Below are 19,227 nucleotides of genomic sequence, written 5' to 3' on the forward strand. Positions count from 1 at the left end.
ACAGTGTTAATAAACAGTGGAAACAACTCAAGGGTATGGCCCCAGCTTCATTTTTTGTTAGACGTACAGTTAAATTTTCTGTGGCCATCTTTAGAATTCCTACACACTCACACAGAAGGTCAGTCACATAAGTGAGGGGCAGGGCCAATGAGATGGCTCAGCTGGCAAAGGCACCTGCTGCCAAGCCTGACAACTTGGGTCCCCAGGACTCATATGGTGGATAGAAAGAACCAACTGCCTCAAGACATTCTGTGACCTCTGCATGTGTGCTGTGGCAAGCACGCATGCACTTTCACACATACATACACACACACACACACAGACGCACAGTAGGTAACAAAGCTACAATGTAAAGTGATACCATTTTCCATTAACACATATATAGATACTGCACTGGCTGGGTTTGTGTGTCAACTTGACAAAAGCTAGAGTCATCAGAAAGAAAGTAGCCTCAACTAAGGAAATGCCTCCATGAGATCCAGCTATAGGGCGTTTTCTCAATTACTGATCAATGGGAGAGGGCCCAGCCCATTGTGGGAGCTGCCATTCCTGGGCTGATGGTCCTTGGTCCTATAAAAAGGCCATGTGAAGCAAGCCAGTAAGCAGCACTCCTCCATGGCCTCTGCATCAGCTCCTGCCTCCAGGTTCCTGCACTGTTTGAATTCCTATCCTGACTTCCTCTGATGATGGACTATGATCTGGAAATATAAGTCAAATAAACCCTTTCCCCAACTTGCTTTCTAGTCATGGTGTTACATTGCAGCAATAGAAACCTAATTAAGACAGATACTATGGAATGATCCATTTTTAAACACCCCCTAAAAAAAAAAAGAGTGAGAGAGAGCACTTCTCTTATAGGTAGTGTTTCTGGGCTTTGTTTTATTTACTTGTTTTTATTTTTAAAATTTATGTTACAAGTATGAGTGCTTTGCCTGCACGTATGTCTGTACACCACACGCACGCCTGGTACCCACCTCAGATCCCTGGAACTGGACAGTTGTAAACCACTACTCGAGTTCTGGGAATCAAGCCTGGGTGCTCTGAAAGGGAAGCCTGTGCTCTCAACACAGAGCCATCTCTCTGGCCCCAACTTATTTTGAGAACTTCATACAAGAGCACTGTATCCCCTTCTCTCCTACCCCTTCCTTTCCCCTCAAGCCACTCCACACCCTACCTCCCAAATTCATGCCCCCTTATCTAATTATTATTGTCGTGTGTGTACACGCTGAAGAAGAGCCAGAGGAACTGAAGCTGATGAGGAAACTGGGTGTGGGACCCTTTAAGAGGGGCTGCTTCTTGTTCTACGGGGTTTGAGGGTTGAAGTTACTCAGGTGAGGGTACCAGCCAGACCAACCAGGAAGAAGGAAAGGAAGTGCAGAAGGGAGAGAGCTAGGGGCCTACAAAAAGGGCAACCCAGAGTTCCTTAGTAGCCCCTAGGGCCCTTTTAGCCACCTTAATGGGAGCTATTTGTTCTAACAAACTTTGTTCTTTCATTCTTTCTGTAGCTCATAATTTTTTCTCTGCAAACGCAGCACTGAGATTTCCACCTACCAATTCTGCTTTCTCAGATCAAGCCAAGTTCTCCACGTTCGAGACCCTCTGCCTCCCAAGTGTCACTTTCATAGCATCTGCCAATGTCCCTCCTTTTTGTGATTCAGTCTTCCCCCTTTCCCAGAGGTCCCAGAGGAAATAAACTCTGCAGATTCCCTACATGACCATGCCTTGCCCTAAGACTTCTGTACAATTGTGTGTGTGTGTTTATACATTTAGCATTTCTTATATAAACATGTTCCCAAGGCTGACCACTTGGAATTGGATATCCTGTGTGGGAGCTCACCTGTGGAATTCTCTTAGCTGGCATTGACCACTTGTAGTTCTTCATCTAGGAGTGAAACCTTGTGGCATTGCACCCATCAACCCTGACATATCAGCTGGTATTGTCATTACGCTAAATTTGATTAGGCAACCATACTGCTGATATTTCATGGATATGTTTTCTTTTCCCTAAGAAACATTATTTAATAGCAGGCATCCTGGGCCTCTGGCTCTTACAGTCTTTTTTCATGATTTTCTCTGAGCTTTAAGTACAGCAGATTTATCAGTTAGGGTTGGGCACCTCAAAGTCACTTATTCTCTGCACTTTGGCCAATTGTGGATCTCTGAAATAGTCTCCATCTGTTGTAAAAAGAAGCTTCTTTGACAAGGTGTGAGAGCTACAGTGGGTATAAGGATAATTGTTTAGAATGCAGTTAGAAGTTATATTGGTTTAGGAAAATGGTGGTAGCAGGTTCTTCTTTCAGTCTATGGCCTCTCCAGCCCTGGGTAATTAGCTAGATTTACAGTACTAGTCATGATTCCTTCCTATTGAGCAGGTCATAAGTCCAACGAGACAACTGTTGGTAACCCCCAAGATAAAAGCGCCACTATTACACCACTAGAAATATCTTTCCAGGCTGGTAATTGTTGTTGTTGATAAGCTTTACAACTGGTTAGCACTACTGATTGCTTCCCTCCCTTGGTGGCTTGCAGAGCACCTTCCTTCTAGGTTGGTTCCAGTTATATTCCTCCATGTCCTGATCTCAAGTATGTAGCATCTCCAGCAGCAGGGTTTTACAGCAAATTCTGGAAGGAAAATGGCAATATTCCATATTGTTTCAGGAGTCTCTTAAATTTTTCTGACCTACAATTTGTTGGAACATTCCCATCTTGGCACCAGGATTTGTGTTCAATGCATAACTCTTGAGGGGAGCATGTACACACGTATACATACATACATACACATATACACATGCACATATATATTATATATTTTTAAGTAATCCTATATAGTAGCATGTTGCTTGATGGTTTTCTTCAAACGCCCTTAGTGCTATTTACCTTTGCCTCTTCACTCTCCCCCGCATTAACCTTCCTTCCTTGTCCATGCTAAAGTCCATGCACGCATCTTTTTCATTATTCTTCACAGCATTCCCCTCCTACTATGCCCCTTTATAGACCCGGTTTCTTCCTTCTCCATTCCCCCATCGTCCCTTTCTTGTACTTCTTCAGATATTTCAGATTACATACTCAAATCTAAAGATTTGGAGCACATGGTACTTCTCTTTCCGTGTCTGGTTGACCTCACTCAGTATAACTGAAATGTACGTTTTCAATAGTAACTACTACTTACAGAACATTTCTTATGTGTTAGGCCCAGTAGAAAAGCTTGAACCCTCCTAATCCTTGAATCCTCATAATTCTTACATAATACAAGTAGGTGCTCAGACATTCAGGCACCCTGGGCATTAAAATTTTTTCAAGCTCAAAAAGTCAGTCAAGTGGGAAAAAACAAAGATGAAAGAAAAAACAAAGAAACCAGGACTGTCTAACTCACAGCTCCTGGCATAGGCCTCTGGAAACTCTGTAGCCTCACAGTGTTGTTAATTCCTCTGATGGTCAGCCTCATGGCGTTAATGCCTCCCTTTTATGATCACACTGCACTGTGAAAAATGATGCCGAAATGTATTATATACACACTCAGACACATAGGCTCTAACAATGTGAGACCAGTGCTATCTATTGCTTAAAGGGCTGGTCATCTGGAAAAAATGAAGTTGTCCTAGGTAGATTTATGCTGATCATTGCAACTGGCATAAACTCATACGAAGCATCAAGCCCAGAACCGGTCATGAAAATCATTTCTGCAAATGCTGGAATAAGCACATATGTAGCCTGTCCCACTGTCCAACACATTCACACCTTTTATAGATGTCCCAATTGGGGTCCCACAGGAAAACAGATGGTTCACCCAACCAGGCAGTTCCAGGAAGGCCTAATGAAAGGGCTGTGCACAGCTGACATTGTACTCAATGGTGAAAAGACCGGATGTTTCCTCCCTGTTCTCAGGAATAAAATAATGATGCCTACTTTCCCACTTCTATTTAACAAAGTCCTGGAAAAAAACTGGCAAGGCCAATTCAGCAAGAAAAAGTAGAAAGATCCAACCTCGACAGAGGAAAGGTAAGTATTACTGTGCTTATGCAAGAAACTGTCTGTAGAAAACCCAAAAGAGCTCATTCACACTCTTCTCTCTCTCTCTCTCTCTCTCTCTCTCTCTCCAAGACTTTGGCAATGTTGCATGATACAAAAGTCAATAAGCAAAACTGAGCTGTTTCCATTCTACCAGTAGATAATAAAAAATTCTATCTACAAAGTTTTCTAGAAGTAAACTAAACAAGGACCCAAGAATTACACCCTGAAACTAGAAAAATATTGCTGAAAGAAATAGAAGAGGGCTGTCAAGGTGGCTTACCCCGTAAGGACACTTGTAAACAAGCCTGATGACCCAAGTTTGATCCCCAGAACCCAACTGGTAGAAGGAGAGAAACAACTCCTGCAGGTTGCCCTCTGACCTCCATACATGCATGTGTGCACTGCACAGTCATGCACACACACACACACACACACACATATATATTATATACATATATATGTGTATATATACATGATAAATATTAAACATTTTTAAGCAAAAACAAATTAAAGAAGACAAAAACAAAGACACTATATACTGTTTTCATAGATTGGAAGACCTAATCTCATTAAAAAACTTGTAACCACCCAAGTGACCTACAGAGCCAAGGCAATTCCTATCAAATTATTACTGGCATTTTTTAGAAGGAGAAAAATTACCTGAAAATTCTAAAGACTCAAATAGTGCCAATAATCCTATGAAAGAAGCACAAATATAGAACCCTCTAGCTTCTGATCTTTAACTATAAAAGACTATGATAATGAAAACAGTGTGCCTAGATTTAAATTACAGAAGCTAATGAAACTGAACAAAGAGCTCAGAAATGAACTCTTTCATACGTGATCAAGAGATCGTTGATAAGACCATATGGTGGCAACATGCTAGGCCCCAATAAAGCATGCCAGAGAATACAGATATCTAATTTGCCTTATGCCATCAAATGCAAAGCATATTAATGACATAAACTTAAGATCCAAAGCTACAAGACTCCTAGAACAAAACATGAAGCCCTAGTTTCACACCCATCATCCCAGCAATGGGGATGTTGAGCCAGGAAGATCAAGGAATTAGAGGCCAGGCAAAAAAGAATGTAATCCAACAATTTAACTCAGAAATACATGAAGACCTAAGAATCTTATTTATACAAAAGAAATAAAAACAGGTCCTCACAGAGATATCTGCATGGACATATTCCCTACAGCCCAAGAAACGAAAACAATCTAAATGTCTATCAGCTGACAAGTGGGGGAAATAGAAAAAATGAAGAAAATAAACAAAATAAAAGAAATCCTATAGTATGCTATGTATTACCTATGTATCTTCCGGATACTTCATTAAGAGAAATGAACTAGCCAAGAAAGATAAACACTACACACATGATTCCACAAAGGACATGAGCCAGACATGATAGCACACGACTTTATAATCCCAGTACCTGATCAGCTAAGACAGGAAGACCCCAAGTTTAAGGCCAGTCTGGGCTACCTAGTGAGCTCCAGTGCTGCCTGAGCTATATTGTGAGACCCTGTTTGAAAAATAACACACACACACACAATTAAACCCATAGAAACAAAAGTAAAATATGGTTACCAGGAAACTGCGGTGCAAGGAAAATGGGGAGGGACTGACGGTGAATCTACAGTTACAGGAGTTTAAGAAAACGAAAAGAAAAACAGCCCTAGTGATCTATTGCATACTAACATGCATGTAATCCACACTACTACTACATACTTTGAAATGGTTACAATGGTAAGTTTTATTTTTTTAAAGAACAATAGCAAAAGGGCTGTTTTGCACAGGTACATATATGGACGCAGCACAGGGAACAGTGTGCAGCCCAGGGCTGAGAAGGGGGTGCCTTCATTATGCTGCAAAATGAAGTTAACACTTAAGAAAGTGGGAAGTGAGACCTAGCCAGAAAGTAACTCAGAAGTGGAGGGCTTGCCTGGCACACAGGAAGCCCTGGACCCAATCTTCAACACCACAAGACCCGTCATCCCAACCGTCAGGAGGATCAGAAGTCAAGGCCAACAAGTTCGAGACCCTATCTAAAAAAAAAAAAAAAAGAAAGAAAGAAAGAAGGAAGGAAGGAAGAAAAACAAAAACCAATAGATCCAGCCATGACACTATTGCTGGAGAAAAGTAAAACGCACCATATCCACCTCAGTAAACTGTCTACTACACAGAAGTACACAACATTTTGCAACGTATTACTTAGCATAAATAAGCACTTGGCACGCCGGCTCTTAGAGTGTAAATCACAGGCTGCACCTCTGCACAAAGGCTGAAGTGGGGTCACAGCAAGAAAGAACATCTGAAGGAACAGACGGCAAGCGGGGGGCTGGTGCGTGCCTGTAATCTAAGCACTGGAAAACCGAGGGAGGAGGACTGAAACCGTCCGGGGCTGCATGGCTAGACCCTACCTTCAAAAAAAAAAAAATTAACAAAAATAAATAAAAGACGAATGGAAAGATGGCGCAGTGGTTAAGAGCCTCTGCTATTGCAGAGGACCCAGTTGGGTGGCTCACAACCGTCTGTAATTCCAGGGAATCTGACACTGGCCTCCCTGGGTACCCAAAAGTGTCTATATTCAAACACATACATATAATCTAAAATGAAACAAATAAAAGAGCAATAGTAAAATGAGTCCATAAAGTCACCCAGACTTTCCCCTTCAAAGGGATTAAAGGAACAATAAAAATGGCCAAAACATCCCAGGAATGGCAACAAAACTTGGGGAAATTGAAAGCAAATAGAGAACAGAGTGGATTTTAATGGGAAGACAGATCCAAGAACATGTAACACAGGATGTGGTCAAAGTCCCATCAGGGGAGAACCTGGAAAGGTGGGAGCATGACAGATGAAAATCCACAGTGCAATAAGGGACCACCTGCCCAGAAGCCCCTTCTCAAATCCTCAGAAGCTAGGCAGTAGAACTTTAAGTTTTAAAATTACCTAACCAGTGCATATATATCACTATCATTTATTTGCTGTGCTTGAAATTGAATCCATGGCCTCACTTTTTTTTTTAATTTTTTTTACTGTGCATGAGTGTTTTCCCTGCGTGTATATCTGTGTACCACCCATGTACCTGATGCCTATGAATTCGAGAAGAAGCATCAGATCACCCAGAATTACAAAGGGTTGTAAGGCCTGTGGGTTCCAGAAATAGAGGCCGGGTCCTCTGCAAGAGCGGCAGTGCTCTTCACCATTGAGACATCTCTTCAGCGCGCTGCCTCACATTTCTATCACTGAGTTACGACCCCAGCCTCTATTATGTGTCCTATTCATTATTTTAAAGTAATTGATGGAGCTAGAGAGAAGAAGGCTCAGTGGTTAAGAGCATTTGCTACTCTATCTCAGCAGAGGACTTGGGTTTGGTCCCCTCTACCCACATGGTGGCTCACAACTTACTCGTAACTCTAGTTCCAGGGGACCCAATCCTCTCTGCAAACCTCCACAAGCCTCTGAATGCACATGGTTCTCGAACACTGAGGCACATTCACATACACATAAAAATAAAACAATAAATACTTTTAAACACTAAAATTCAGTGGCATATGCTTATACCGGTCTTGCTGAAACCATTCTTATCTCAGATCCAGAGACAAAAGAAAAACGGCCATCCCTAGGCAGAAAATTCTACTCTCGGTTCTATTATACACATCAACTAGGAGAAAGGAAAAATAAATAAATAAATTCTAGTTTAAGATTCCGTTTGGACCATTACAAACCTAAGGACAATGTTTCTGAACACTATAAAGATGACCCCAGCCACAATAGTGAGTGGCACAAAGATCTCTTGAACCCATGAATTTGCGCCAAACATGGGCAACACTGGAAGATCAACAGGCCAAGCACGATGGCAAAAACTTGTAATCCCCATGTTTAAGAGACTAAGACGGGAAGATGTCAAATTTGAGCCCAGCCCTATCTCAAAATGACACACACACCAAAAAAAGGATATCCAAGGCTGTCGTGCGGAAAGTACACAAGAAGCAGCCCTGGATTCAGGAGCCACCTTGGGAACATACCTCCAGGTTAGCTCAGTTTCCCTGTGCCAAATGAAGGTGGCTGCCTCACCTGGGGTCTGCTTCTCATGACAACCATGGTCCCGACACAGGAGCCCTTAGGGAATGAAACTAAACCTCTCCTCCTGGCAGGGTGGCTCCCCCCCCCCCCCCCGCCCTCATGACATTCCTCCACTGAGAATGGATCCAGGGGCAGAAAGAGGACAGGCAAGGTCTGACTTTTCCTACCCCCCACTCTCTGCACCATACACTCCCAGAGGTGGCTAGGCTTACCAGACGCTTTGTGCAAGAGTATTTCTCCCAGGCAGCCACGTCTACCAGCAGCTAATGGAACCTGGCAGGATAAAGACACCAGTAAATGATCTGGCAAGCTACCTGTCTGCTGCCCAGATGGAAAATGAAGAAAGGTTGTGAAGAAGGACGAGAAAGATGAAAAGGAGAGAATGAGCAGGCAAGGAGCTGGGATGATCTCCAGCACATTAAAATATTAAAAGGAAAAATTTCAAAGCAAAGTCAAGCAGTCACATTCCTGTTACAGAGTATTATTTTTAAGTAATTGCACAAATTAAGATGTTAGATTCCAAAAATTAAAAAAAAAAATGTCAGGTTCCCATAGATAATTCTTAACAAGGGCTCAGTCAGAAAAATAGACACAAATCAAACCATTCATATGAATGTATAGTAACCAGCAATGCCCCATAGAGAGAATCAAAAATCTTCCCAGGATAGTGTGCTTTGTCAATGTGCCAATAGCCTCCAGGGACCCTCACAGGAAGTGTACTTTCCCTAAGTCAGAAGGAAGCCCAAGGCTCAAAGCTCACCAGCAGCACTCTAGCATCCCCATTCTTGCCACAGTACATTCACATTCTAAACACTGCCTGCCTGTGTGAGCATGCCCTGACTAGCTCTGCTTATCATTGTTCTCTCCCAGTCCACCCCAACACTATCCCAGGGGCTACCAACCCAGTGGTTCTTCTCTGAGGACCTGACCTACAGAAGGATGAGCCTGGGTACCAACTTAAACAGACTTATCCTTCTATCAGTCAGGGGCAGAGCAGATGGCAGTCCTTTGTTCATCCTAGCTTGATACCTGGCTTGGTGGCCAAAGCTGTCGTATGCCTATGACTCACAGAGATCAAATCAAATCAAATCCAGCCACCACAGCAAAGGAGGAGGAAGACAGACAGAACCTGTGAACTGTAATGCCACCCACAGACCTACCCTCTCACACATGGCACAGGGTCTTCACCCTGGCCACAGAGAGCAGGGCTGCCTGACCACCTCATACTTGCACATTGTGGTGGCTCCAGGTTAAGGCTAGCCACGACTGGCAGGCCCCTGGGTGACATCATCTCTCTGTGCTGCACAGTGCGGCGGCAAGCTGTCTACGGCCCGCCTGTGCCATGTGCTGGAGAGCCAGTCTCTGTCTGTCTCACAGCATCTGAGATTCTTCCAACAAATTCCCTATGCTCTCTGCTCTGGTCAGCTGGAATTGGTACTTTCCTCAACCATAACAAGGGCGTGGCTTTTTTTGTTTTTAGTCTGTTATATCCCAGCATTAGAAACTTAACTGAATAATTATGCAAAATAAGTTTGCAACAAGACTAATCACTAGGGTTCCCTACTCATAACCTATCCACTGAAGACCTCCTGAATTCTACTCCTTTACACAAAGACCTCTAATAGCTATCAGGGCTTCTATGGAACAGCTCTCCACACCTGGCCAGCTCTGGGTCTCCAGCCTCCTGATCCAACCATCAAGGACTTTTTTCCTGTTCCTTGAGCATGGCACTGTTCATGCCCAGGCTTTGCACACGTCTCTTTCTCTCTTAAGCACACTCTCTACATTGAAGAAATAAAATTCTATCAATGGTCAAGGCCTATCTCAAGCATCACGTCTTCCCCAAATCCTTCCCTAGCAGGCAGAAATCCCCTTCTCACTGGAACTGGCAGAGTCTGCCACTCACTTGGTAGTCTCTGCATGCCAGCTGACATATGTGAGACAAGGAGGGTCTACCATAGAGTCCAGAAGCTAGTTGTTATCAGGATGGCCAAAGCCATCGCACCTTTCTGAGCTTAGTGCTTCAGTGCTTCGCCTCCACCTCAATCTCCCACCGCTCTACCTGTCTCTCACCAACTTCTATTTTGCTGCATAACTTATAGAATGTATATGTCCTTCTGGTAGAAAGGTGAGCTTCCTAAGGTCAGGGATTCTGTTGTACTCACTGCTACATCTCCTGCACCTGGAAGAGTTGGTACTCGGTAAGTATTTGTTTAATGAATGAGTGAATGGGTAAGTGAATGAAAATGTAGTGAACTGAGCTCCATCAAACCTATGGTTCTTTTGAGCAATGGTTCTCAAAGTCCTATCTTCAAGACAGCTGGATCAGTAGGAAACTTGCTGCAAATACAAATTCTTCTTGGATACAAACCCCAGAGCCAACAAAATCAGAACTGTGTAAGAATCTCTCTAGGGGACTTTGGCACATTTCCTTTGAAAGCTAGAGCAGCACAAGTTGACCTACCAACCAAGGCATGCAGTGGGCACCCATCAATCAAATGCCGGCACCTTGCAGCTGTGCAGACAGATCTGGAGGCTGTGAATGAAACAGTGAGAAGCACTTTTTGCCAAGATAATGGAAGTAAAAACATATTCAACTTTGGTCCCAGAAGGAAATCAAAGTCCCTAAAAGTGCATTCCCCTTACTCTCAAGCCTAGGATCGTGATGGATCTCCTAAGATGAAAGTGGGAGGGCTGGCCAGGAGTGCCACAGCACCAGCAAATGAAAGCTGCCATTTGCTTGCATCTGCAACAGTGGACACAGGAGCACATTAACAAGCCCACAGAGGTTAAACAAAGACACATTCAAAGCAGTGGCCCAAGGCTGAAGATCCACTCAAGTTGGTAACTGTGAATGTTTATATGCAGAAAAGGCCCCATTGGCTTCAAAGTAACTGACAGATGGTATGTACTTACTTATAAGTGGATTTTAACCATATAGTACAGGATAAGCATACTACGAGGCACAGACTCAAAGAAGATAAGTAACATAGAGGATCCAAGGGAGGATGCCTAAATCTCACTCAGCAGAAGAGATAGAATAGACAAAAGTAATGGCTGAAGAGAGGGAACAAGGGAGGGGACACAGAGAGATAAGAGGGTGGAGATCAAACCTGGAAAGAGTGAGGGCAAGAGGACAGAAGGCCTATAGAGAAAAGAGAAACTGAGGGTGGGGGTATGTCTGTGAAACACAAACAGGGTAGGCTCCTGGGAGGATATGAGGGTACTCAAGCAGAGACTCCTACCAGCAGAGACCATAGAGACTGAAGAAGATACCCTCTAACTAGACTAGTCTATTAGCAGACAGAGGGGAACACCAACCCACAAAAACTTTGACCCAAAATTGACCCTGCCTACAAGATGTGCAGAGATAAAGATAAAACACAGATTGAGGGAATGTCCAACCAATACCTGGCCCAACCAAAGACTCACCCTTTCAGGGAGTGCCAACCCCTGACACTATGAACGACACTCTGCTAAACTTACAGATAGGAGCCTGACAGAGTTGTCCTCCAAAAGGCTCTGGCCAGAAGCACCTCAAAAAAGACTAGACTCACAGCCAAACATTGGGAGATGTGTAGGGAGTCCAGTTTTTTTTCCCCTGGCAGGACTGCCTTATCAGGTCACAGGGGAAGAGGACATGTTCATTTTTGATGCAACTTGATGAGTTGGGATGGATGGGAAAGGAAGCTCCCTTTTTCTGAGGGAGAAGGGGGAAAGTGGAGGGAAGGAGAAAAGGAGCTTGGGCCTGGGAGGAGTGGAGGGACTGGGCTACAACAAGGATGTAAAGTGAATACAAAAATATTTTTTTAATGAAAAAAAGATACATAAAAAGAAAAAAACACAGAACAGCAATAATAAAAAACTCATGGCACAAGATACTCTTGGTGGCTTATGACTCTAGTCCGAGTACAAGTCCTCATTTTCTTTTCTTTTTTTAATAGTTACTTACTGCGGGTGTGGGCACGTAAGTCATCAGGAGAGGCAGCAAGCACCTCACCCACTGAGCCATCTCATCAGCGGACAATGGACAATTGCCACTTTCTTCTGGCAATGCCCCTCCCCCCAAGGCAGCCAAAAACCAAACTTCTAGATTTCTCCTCTCTACACATACTTTGCATAACTACCAAAGTTTCGGGCTGGTGAGATGCTGGCTCAATGGAAAAGTTAATACTACTCTTTAATCAGGCTTGGGTTTGATTCCCAGCACATAATTGCCTGTTAACTCCAACTTTCGGGGATCCAATACTTCTGGGACACATGCATATGCCCATATCCACACACAGACACATAGTTAAAAATAATAAAAATCTCTTTTTTTCATTAAAAAGAGAGAGAATATCAAACTCATATCCTAACATTCCACAAATTCCAAAGGAATAGAGACCTAAGCGGGAAACAATGAAACAGCTACTCTGTGTCTTTCCTCTCCATTCAGTTTCCCATTGTCAACCACTTGTAAAAAGGGCATCTAATCACTGAGTTCCAGGTCTCAAACTCTTTACTATCCTTTGACAAGGTCCAAACCTCATAGACAGAAGCAAGATCCCTCCAAAGCTGGTTCCTGCTTGTTACAGTTTCCTATAAATCTGCATAATTCTTTCAGGTAAAAGTTTTAAAGTCTTTTTAAAATGTTTTTTTTTTTAAATCTTTACCTCTAGCTTCCTCTTACTTCTCCTGCTTGCCACTGCTCCACTCTTACTTCACCTTTTTTTTATTTTTATTTTTATTAATTACAGTTTATTCACTTTGTATCACCCTCTAGCTCCCTCCCTCCTCCCCTCTCAACCCCATTTTTCCTCCCCTTCTCCACCCATGTCCCTCTCCCAGTCCACTGATAGGGGAGGTCTTCCTCCCCTTTCTTCTGATCCTAGTCTATCAGGTCTCATCAGGTGTGGCTGCATTGTCTTCCTCTGTGGCCTGGTAAGGCTGCCCTCCCCCCCACCTCAGGGGAAAGTGATCAAAAAGCAGGCCAACCAGTTGATATCAGAGACAGTCCCTGTTCCCATTACTATGGAACCCACTTGGACACTGAACTGCCATGGGCTACATCTGTGCAGGGGTTCTAGGTTATCTCCATGATTGGTCCTTGGTTGGGTTATCAGTATCAGAAAAGACCCTTGTGCCCAAATCCATGGTGGGAACTGGAAAAGATCATCCTGAGTGAGTTATCCCAGAAGAAGAAAGACACACAGGGTATATACTCACTCATAAGTGGATATTAGACATAGGATAAACATACTAAAATCTGTACACCTAAAGAAGCTAAGCAAAAAGAAGGACTCTAGCTAAGATGCTCAATCCTCATTCAAAAAGGCAAAGAGGATGGACATCAGAAGAGGGAGAAAACAGGGAACAGGACAGGAGCCTGCCACAGAGGGCCTCTGAAAGGCTTCACCCTGCAGGGTATCAAGGCAGATGCTGAGACTCATAGCCAAACTTTGGGCAGAGTGCAGGGAATCTTATGAAAGAAGGGGGAGACAAAAAGACCTGGAGGGGACAGGAACTACACAAGGAGAGCAACAGAACTTACTTCACCTCTTACTCAGACTGCATCGACCAGGCCTCCTTCAGCAACACCATGCACCTGCCTCCATACCCTACTACCAGCCATGCCACCTCCCCAAACAACTCCCCCTCCTCCTCAGCTCCTCCCTGGGGCATTTTGCTCTTCCTTCAGTCTTACCCTTGCAATCTAGGAACTCAATCCTGACCACCCACCTCTTACACACACACAACATATAATTAAGGCTTCTATGTGAGTCCATTGCTTCTTGTATTTCTTCCACTGTATTTATGGGCAGACTATAGAACATAGATTATGGCCATAAACTGCCTGCATTAAAATTCACATATGACCACCTAATTCTAAGGTGTCTTGGGCAAGTCATTTGAATATTCTCAGCTGCAGTTTCTTTATCTGTAATGAGATACCTTCCTCAACGTCTTGTGAGGAATTCTTTTGAGATGAAAATGAAGACATGGGGTAAAACTAAGTAAGCCCTTTTGGGAGAGGGCAGGCTCTGCTGTTCTTATTGGGCCTGTCTCACCATTTTGTAATAACTTGCCTACGCTAAATGACAGCCAAACGTCTGAGACTAGATCTCTTGAGGGTAGACAGTGCAAGGTAGTAGCAAGGTGCTCTTTCCACTGACCTATACTGCCTCTCAGTGGCAGCCATCCCTAGAGAGTAGAACTTGTTCTAATGGGAACTGTTAATTACCTTCCGTTCAAGCCAAAAAGGATTCTGATTTTATAATGAAAGGAGCAAATCAAAGATATACAAATAACCAATGAGCACTGAAGAGATGCTCGACATCTTTAGGGGAATGAAGATCACAGCCATGATGATGGGTCGGCAATACCGCTCAGCCGGAAAGGGAACTGCCAGCAAGTCGAGTAACCTAAATTCAAACCCCAGGACACACACAGTGAAAGGAGAGAATTAACACCGGCCTGCGGAGCTCTGACCTTCACACCTGCACCCCAGCATGCACAGGCATGTAAGTTTGAGTACACACAAACACATTCACACACCATAAATAAATACATAAATGTAATTTGGGAATTGTCCAGGCGGGTTTGTTCTGTTTTGTTTCGCTTTTTGAGACAAGTCTCAAGATGCAGCCCTAACTGTGCTGGTACTCACTATGTAGACCAGGCTGGCCTCTGCCTCCCCAATGCTGGGATAAAGGCATGTATCACCATGCCCAGAAAACGGACTTTTTAAAAAGACAACTACTAAAAAATGTGAAAAAGAACATGAAGATATAGAAACACTGATAGAGGGAATGGCAGTTTAGTGAATTATGGAAAACAATTCATAGTTTGGAGGTTCTGGGCCGCAAAAACTTAGACCTAAGTCCCATATGATTCAACAATTCTATTCCTAGGTATATATCCAAACCAAATAAAATGTATGTTCAAAAAAATTGTATAATCATATAATCTATTTTTTCAGGGTTTTTTTTTTAACATATTATGTTCTATGGAGGGTGTGCCTTGACAATTGTGTGGAGGTGAGAGGTCAACTTGTGGGAATCATTTCTCCCTTTCTACTTTGTGAGCCCCACTGATTGAATTCAGGTCATCAAGCTTGGCAGCATTTAACCACTGAACCATCTCACCAGCCCTGTACATTCTAGGAGACCTGAATGCCATGGGAATACCTCATTAAAGCTACAACTGAAACAACTCTATGACGAGGTCTCAGTATTAGAGGTTTGCCTAGAATGTACGAAGTTCTGGGTTCAATCTCCCTGTGCTTCCCAAAAAGTAATTACCACAAAGGATGACCCTATCTAAGCACTTGCTTTGTGCCACATAGTACAGAGAAGCAAAATGGCTTTTACATACTCAATACCTAGAATTTCAAAAACAACAAGGGTGGCTGCTTGTTTTGTACATAAGCCCACTCAGGTACATAGCAGAGGCTCAACCGTTCGCTGCCTGGTGGAGTGGTTCACCATGAGGGCACAGCATAGGGTTAGTAACAGCAGCCAGGGAGAGAAGTGAAGCTGAAGTCAGCTCAAGACTTGACAGGTTATGCAGACAAGCCCCACGGGGCTGCTCCAGGCCATGTCTCCTGGAGTTTTTATGAAACCGGAAGCGGAAGGCGCAAAGGACTTTACACACATAGTCACTGCATTTGAATTCCCATAGCCTGAGTCCATCGTTTGCACAAGTATCACTGGTCTTGGTTACCTTGTTGGTTAAAATATATATATTTATATATGAAGGCAAGGTTCTTCTGGAAACTCACAAAAGATTTAAATGAGCTCATGCATATTTGTATACACACAAAACAGAACTGTGCCTAGCACTTCAACAGTTCACTACTGAGATTACAATTATCAGCCTCAGGAGGAGGAGGTGATGCCTCCTCCTCCTCCTACCCAGTGCTACACTCCTAGCCAGTGCTACAGCTGGGCAGACCAGACAATCAAGGGATGAAACCCAGGGACCGACCAGTCAGGAAGGATCCTCAAGAAGGAGGCGGGCGGCATCACCCACTCTTAGAGGTCTCGTAGAGTGGCCATTTTACGTGACTGTGTGAAAGCATGTGCGGCTGAGCTGGGCTGAGAGGAAAGGAGAGATTGTCCGGACCAACCTCAAGGTCCCACCTACCTACCGCTGCGGCCGCGGGAGGAAGAGAGCGGAATGGGGCAGGGGTAGGCTGGTGGAGGTCCCTAGGGAGTGAAGGGGGCACGGGGTACCTGGAGTCGAACTTCTGGCCGTCGAGGAAAGTTCCCACGTAGTGGTAGCGCACGAAGTCGCCGCTGCGCACCGTGCGCGGGCACTCATCAGGCACGAAGCTCCGCTCGATCTGCAGCTCCGAGCTCACAACCAGGCCCAACACGGGAGCCGCCTGCCCGGTCACCCAGAGCAGCAGCAGGAGCAGCGACCGGGGCCGCCAACCCCGGGCCCCGAATGCCATCGCGCGGCCTGGACAGGAGCGGCGAGGGGTAAGGCCGGGCGCACCGCGGCAATGCAAACGTGGAAAGGTCTCCCGGTTCGCCCCGGGCCGCAGCGACCGCCCCCCGCCAGGCTGGGGAGGGGAGGAGCCGCGCTCAGCTCGAGGGGCGTCGACCAGCCCGGATGCCGGAGCTTGGGAATTCCTCCGCCTTCCCCGCTAGCAGAAGACCGCTGTGACTGCCCCGCCCCGTGTCTGAGCTCCGCAGGTCCCAGGAGACGCTTTGGAGACTCCTACGTGGCAGCGGGTCCCGTTTCCCCTTGCTGCTCTGAGAAAGGAAAGAAACCTAAGAGTCTTTTTAAAATATCAGTTACAGGATGTACACAGTAAACAGGCTGGAACCATCCCTCTGGATGCTTCTGAGTTGCTGTGAACTAACGAGATTAGTGAACGTTACTTCCCAAACATGTGACATCTTGGCTAGAGCGCCAGATCTCACAAGCTACCACTACCTAAACGAGTCCTCGATTTATTTAAACTGCGGAATATTAAAAGTAAATCACCAGGGCTTTCTCAACTCGTTTCGGATAATCCAGAGACCAAACCCCAGGAAAGACACAACAAAGGAGAAAAATAAACGATGGGCACCAAACAAGTTTATTAAAAAAAAAAAAAGAAAAAAGAGCAAACGTGCAAAAAAAAAATGTAAACAAATAGAATACAAGAGCTACCTGAGTGAGCCGAGAGTTAACAAAGGTTCAGAGACATCTGAGTGAAAACAGGATATTTACAAAATGAGTATAGAGCTAATTATTAGAGCCCAGCGATCTAATAAGCTACAGGTGGCCCTCAAAAAAAAATTGTTAGCTGTCAATTTTCCTAATGTTTTAAAAAACATTCTGTGTGTCCTGTTACAGACCAAAAGATAGAGGGAAAAAGAGATCAAAGAAAGATCCATACTAACTTAGCTTCAGGCTGAATCAACAAAGAAAAAGAAAATGAATGTTCCACATTTTTCCCCCTGGATCCTGAAGATCAAGACTGCATTCTACTTTTAGAACCAAGCAATCAGCGAATCAACCAAAACCTTTCTTTACTCCCAGCTAAGATCCATTACCAAGCGTTTGTAAAACAAGAGTTCAATCCCCAGCGCGCACGAATATTCACAACCATCTGATTTTCCACATGGCAGCAAGAACACTCACTGGGTAAAAAAAAAAACATCTCTTCTGCAAATGGTGCTGAGGAACTGAATACTTTTTCATGCAAGATAAACTGGAACCTTTTTTTTTTTTTTTTTTTTTTTTTTTTTTTTTTTTTTTGCTGTATACAAAGGGCCACTTAAATGGATCAAAGACTTAAAGATAAGCCATGAAAGTATTAGGAGAAAGCAGGAAGCAGGGCCCTGAAAAGGTGGTTCAGCAGTTAAGAGCACTGGCTGCTTCCAGAGGACCCAGGTTCAATTCCCAGCACCCATGATGGCTGTCTGTAACTCCACTTCTAAGGGATACGAGGCTTCTGTCTGCACTGCAGATGTGGTACAACAATACACATAAAGGCATACATATGTTTTTTAAAAATATGTATGAAAATATTTTTTAAATATAGGAAATATTTTTTAAAATAGAAAATATTTTTTTAAAAATAAAGAAACACTTCAGGAATTGATGTAAATAATTTTTGGATAAGACTCCAAAAGCTCGGGAAGCAAAAGTAAAAGTAGACATAGGGGATTATATTATATTAAATCTAAAGCTAGTATTTTTTTTTTAAATCATGTTCATGCAAAGGCAACAACAAAGGGCACAGCCTCAAGATGGGAGGACCTATTTGCATCCTATTCTTCTGGCAAGGGATTCATTTCTAGAATATAAGAATCTCAATTCATGACACCCTCCCCCCAAAAAAATCAATGCTAAATATTCCAACTAAAAAAGGGTTCAGGGAGGCTGGAAAGTAGTTCAGTCGGTGACAGAGTCAATCTGTCTTACATCTGTAAAAGATGCTGGCCAAACCCCAGCACCACAATAAATAAGTAAACAAATAGGTGTTTCTCAAGAAGACAAATAAATGTGTGTATTTGATTTATTTTTTAATGTTCAAGAACACTAATCAAAGAAATGCAATGAAGGACCTAGAGAAACATTTCAGTAGTTAGGAACATTTGCTGCTCCTCCAGAGGACTCTGGTTTGCTTCCCAGAACCTACATGGTAGCTAGCAACAGTCTGTAACTTCAATTCCAGAGGATCTGTCATTCTCTTTTGGTCTCTGCAGGCACCATGTACACACACGGTACACAGACATACATGCAGACCAAGCACTCATACACATATTTTTTTTAAAATATATATATATATATATAACTCAGTTAGAACAGCTATCACCAAACAGACAAAAATGTCCTGTGAGGATGTGGGAATTCTTAAGGAAAGCGTAAATTATTATTGCTATTTTGGAAAATGGGAGGTTATTCAAAATCTCGAAGTGGAGCTACCGTCTGAGGTGGAGCTGGTAGCACAAGCCTATGATCAAGCTACTCAGGAGCCAAAGAGTGGAAGTTCCAGGCCTGCTTGTGCTACAGAATCACTTCAAGTCTGGCCTAAACAATTTAGCAGGATGCTAGCCCATAACAGAAACTGAGAAAGAGTTTAGGAATATGGCTCAGTGGTAGAGCACTTGCTCCAGTGCCAGTACTACAGAAAAAAAAAA

The 19,227-nt window shown here is 43.7% G+C and overlaps 1 protein-coding gene across 1 annotated transcript in view; it reads right to left on the reverse strand.

Annotated features, from left to right (window-relative positions):
* The window catches only part of Fkbp9 (FKBP prolyl isomerase 9), a 44,766-nt gene extending 28,056 nt beyond the window's left edge, over window positions 1–16,710 (reverse strand). The window contains exon 1 of the mRNA XM_021657879.2: window positions 16,321–16,710. Coding sequence (XP_021513554.1) covers window positions 16,321–16,541 — 221 coding nt within the window. The 5' untranslated portion in view covers window positions 16,542–16,710. The remainder of the gene's footprint in view (window positions 1–16,320) is intronic.
* Window positions 16,711–19,227: the final 2,517 nt, after the last annotated feature.

This window comes from Meriones unguiculatus, chromosome 3 (assembly GCF_030254825.1).
Source record: "Meriones unguiculatus strain TT.TT164.6M chromosome 3, Bangor_MerUng_6.1, whole genome shotgun sequence".
Lineage (NCBI taxonomy): Eukaryota > Metazoa > Chordata > Mammalia > Rodentia > Muridae > Meriones > Meriones unguiculatus.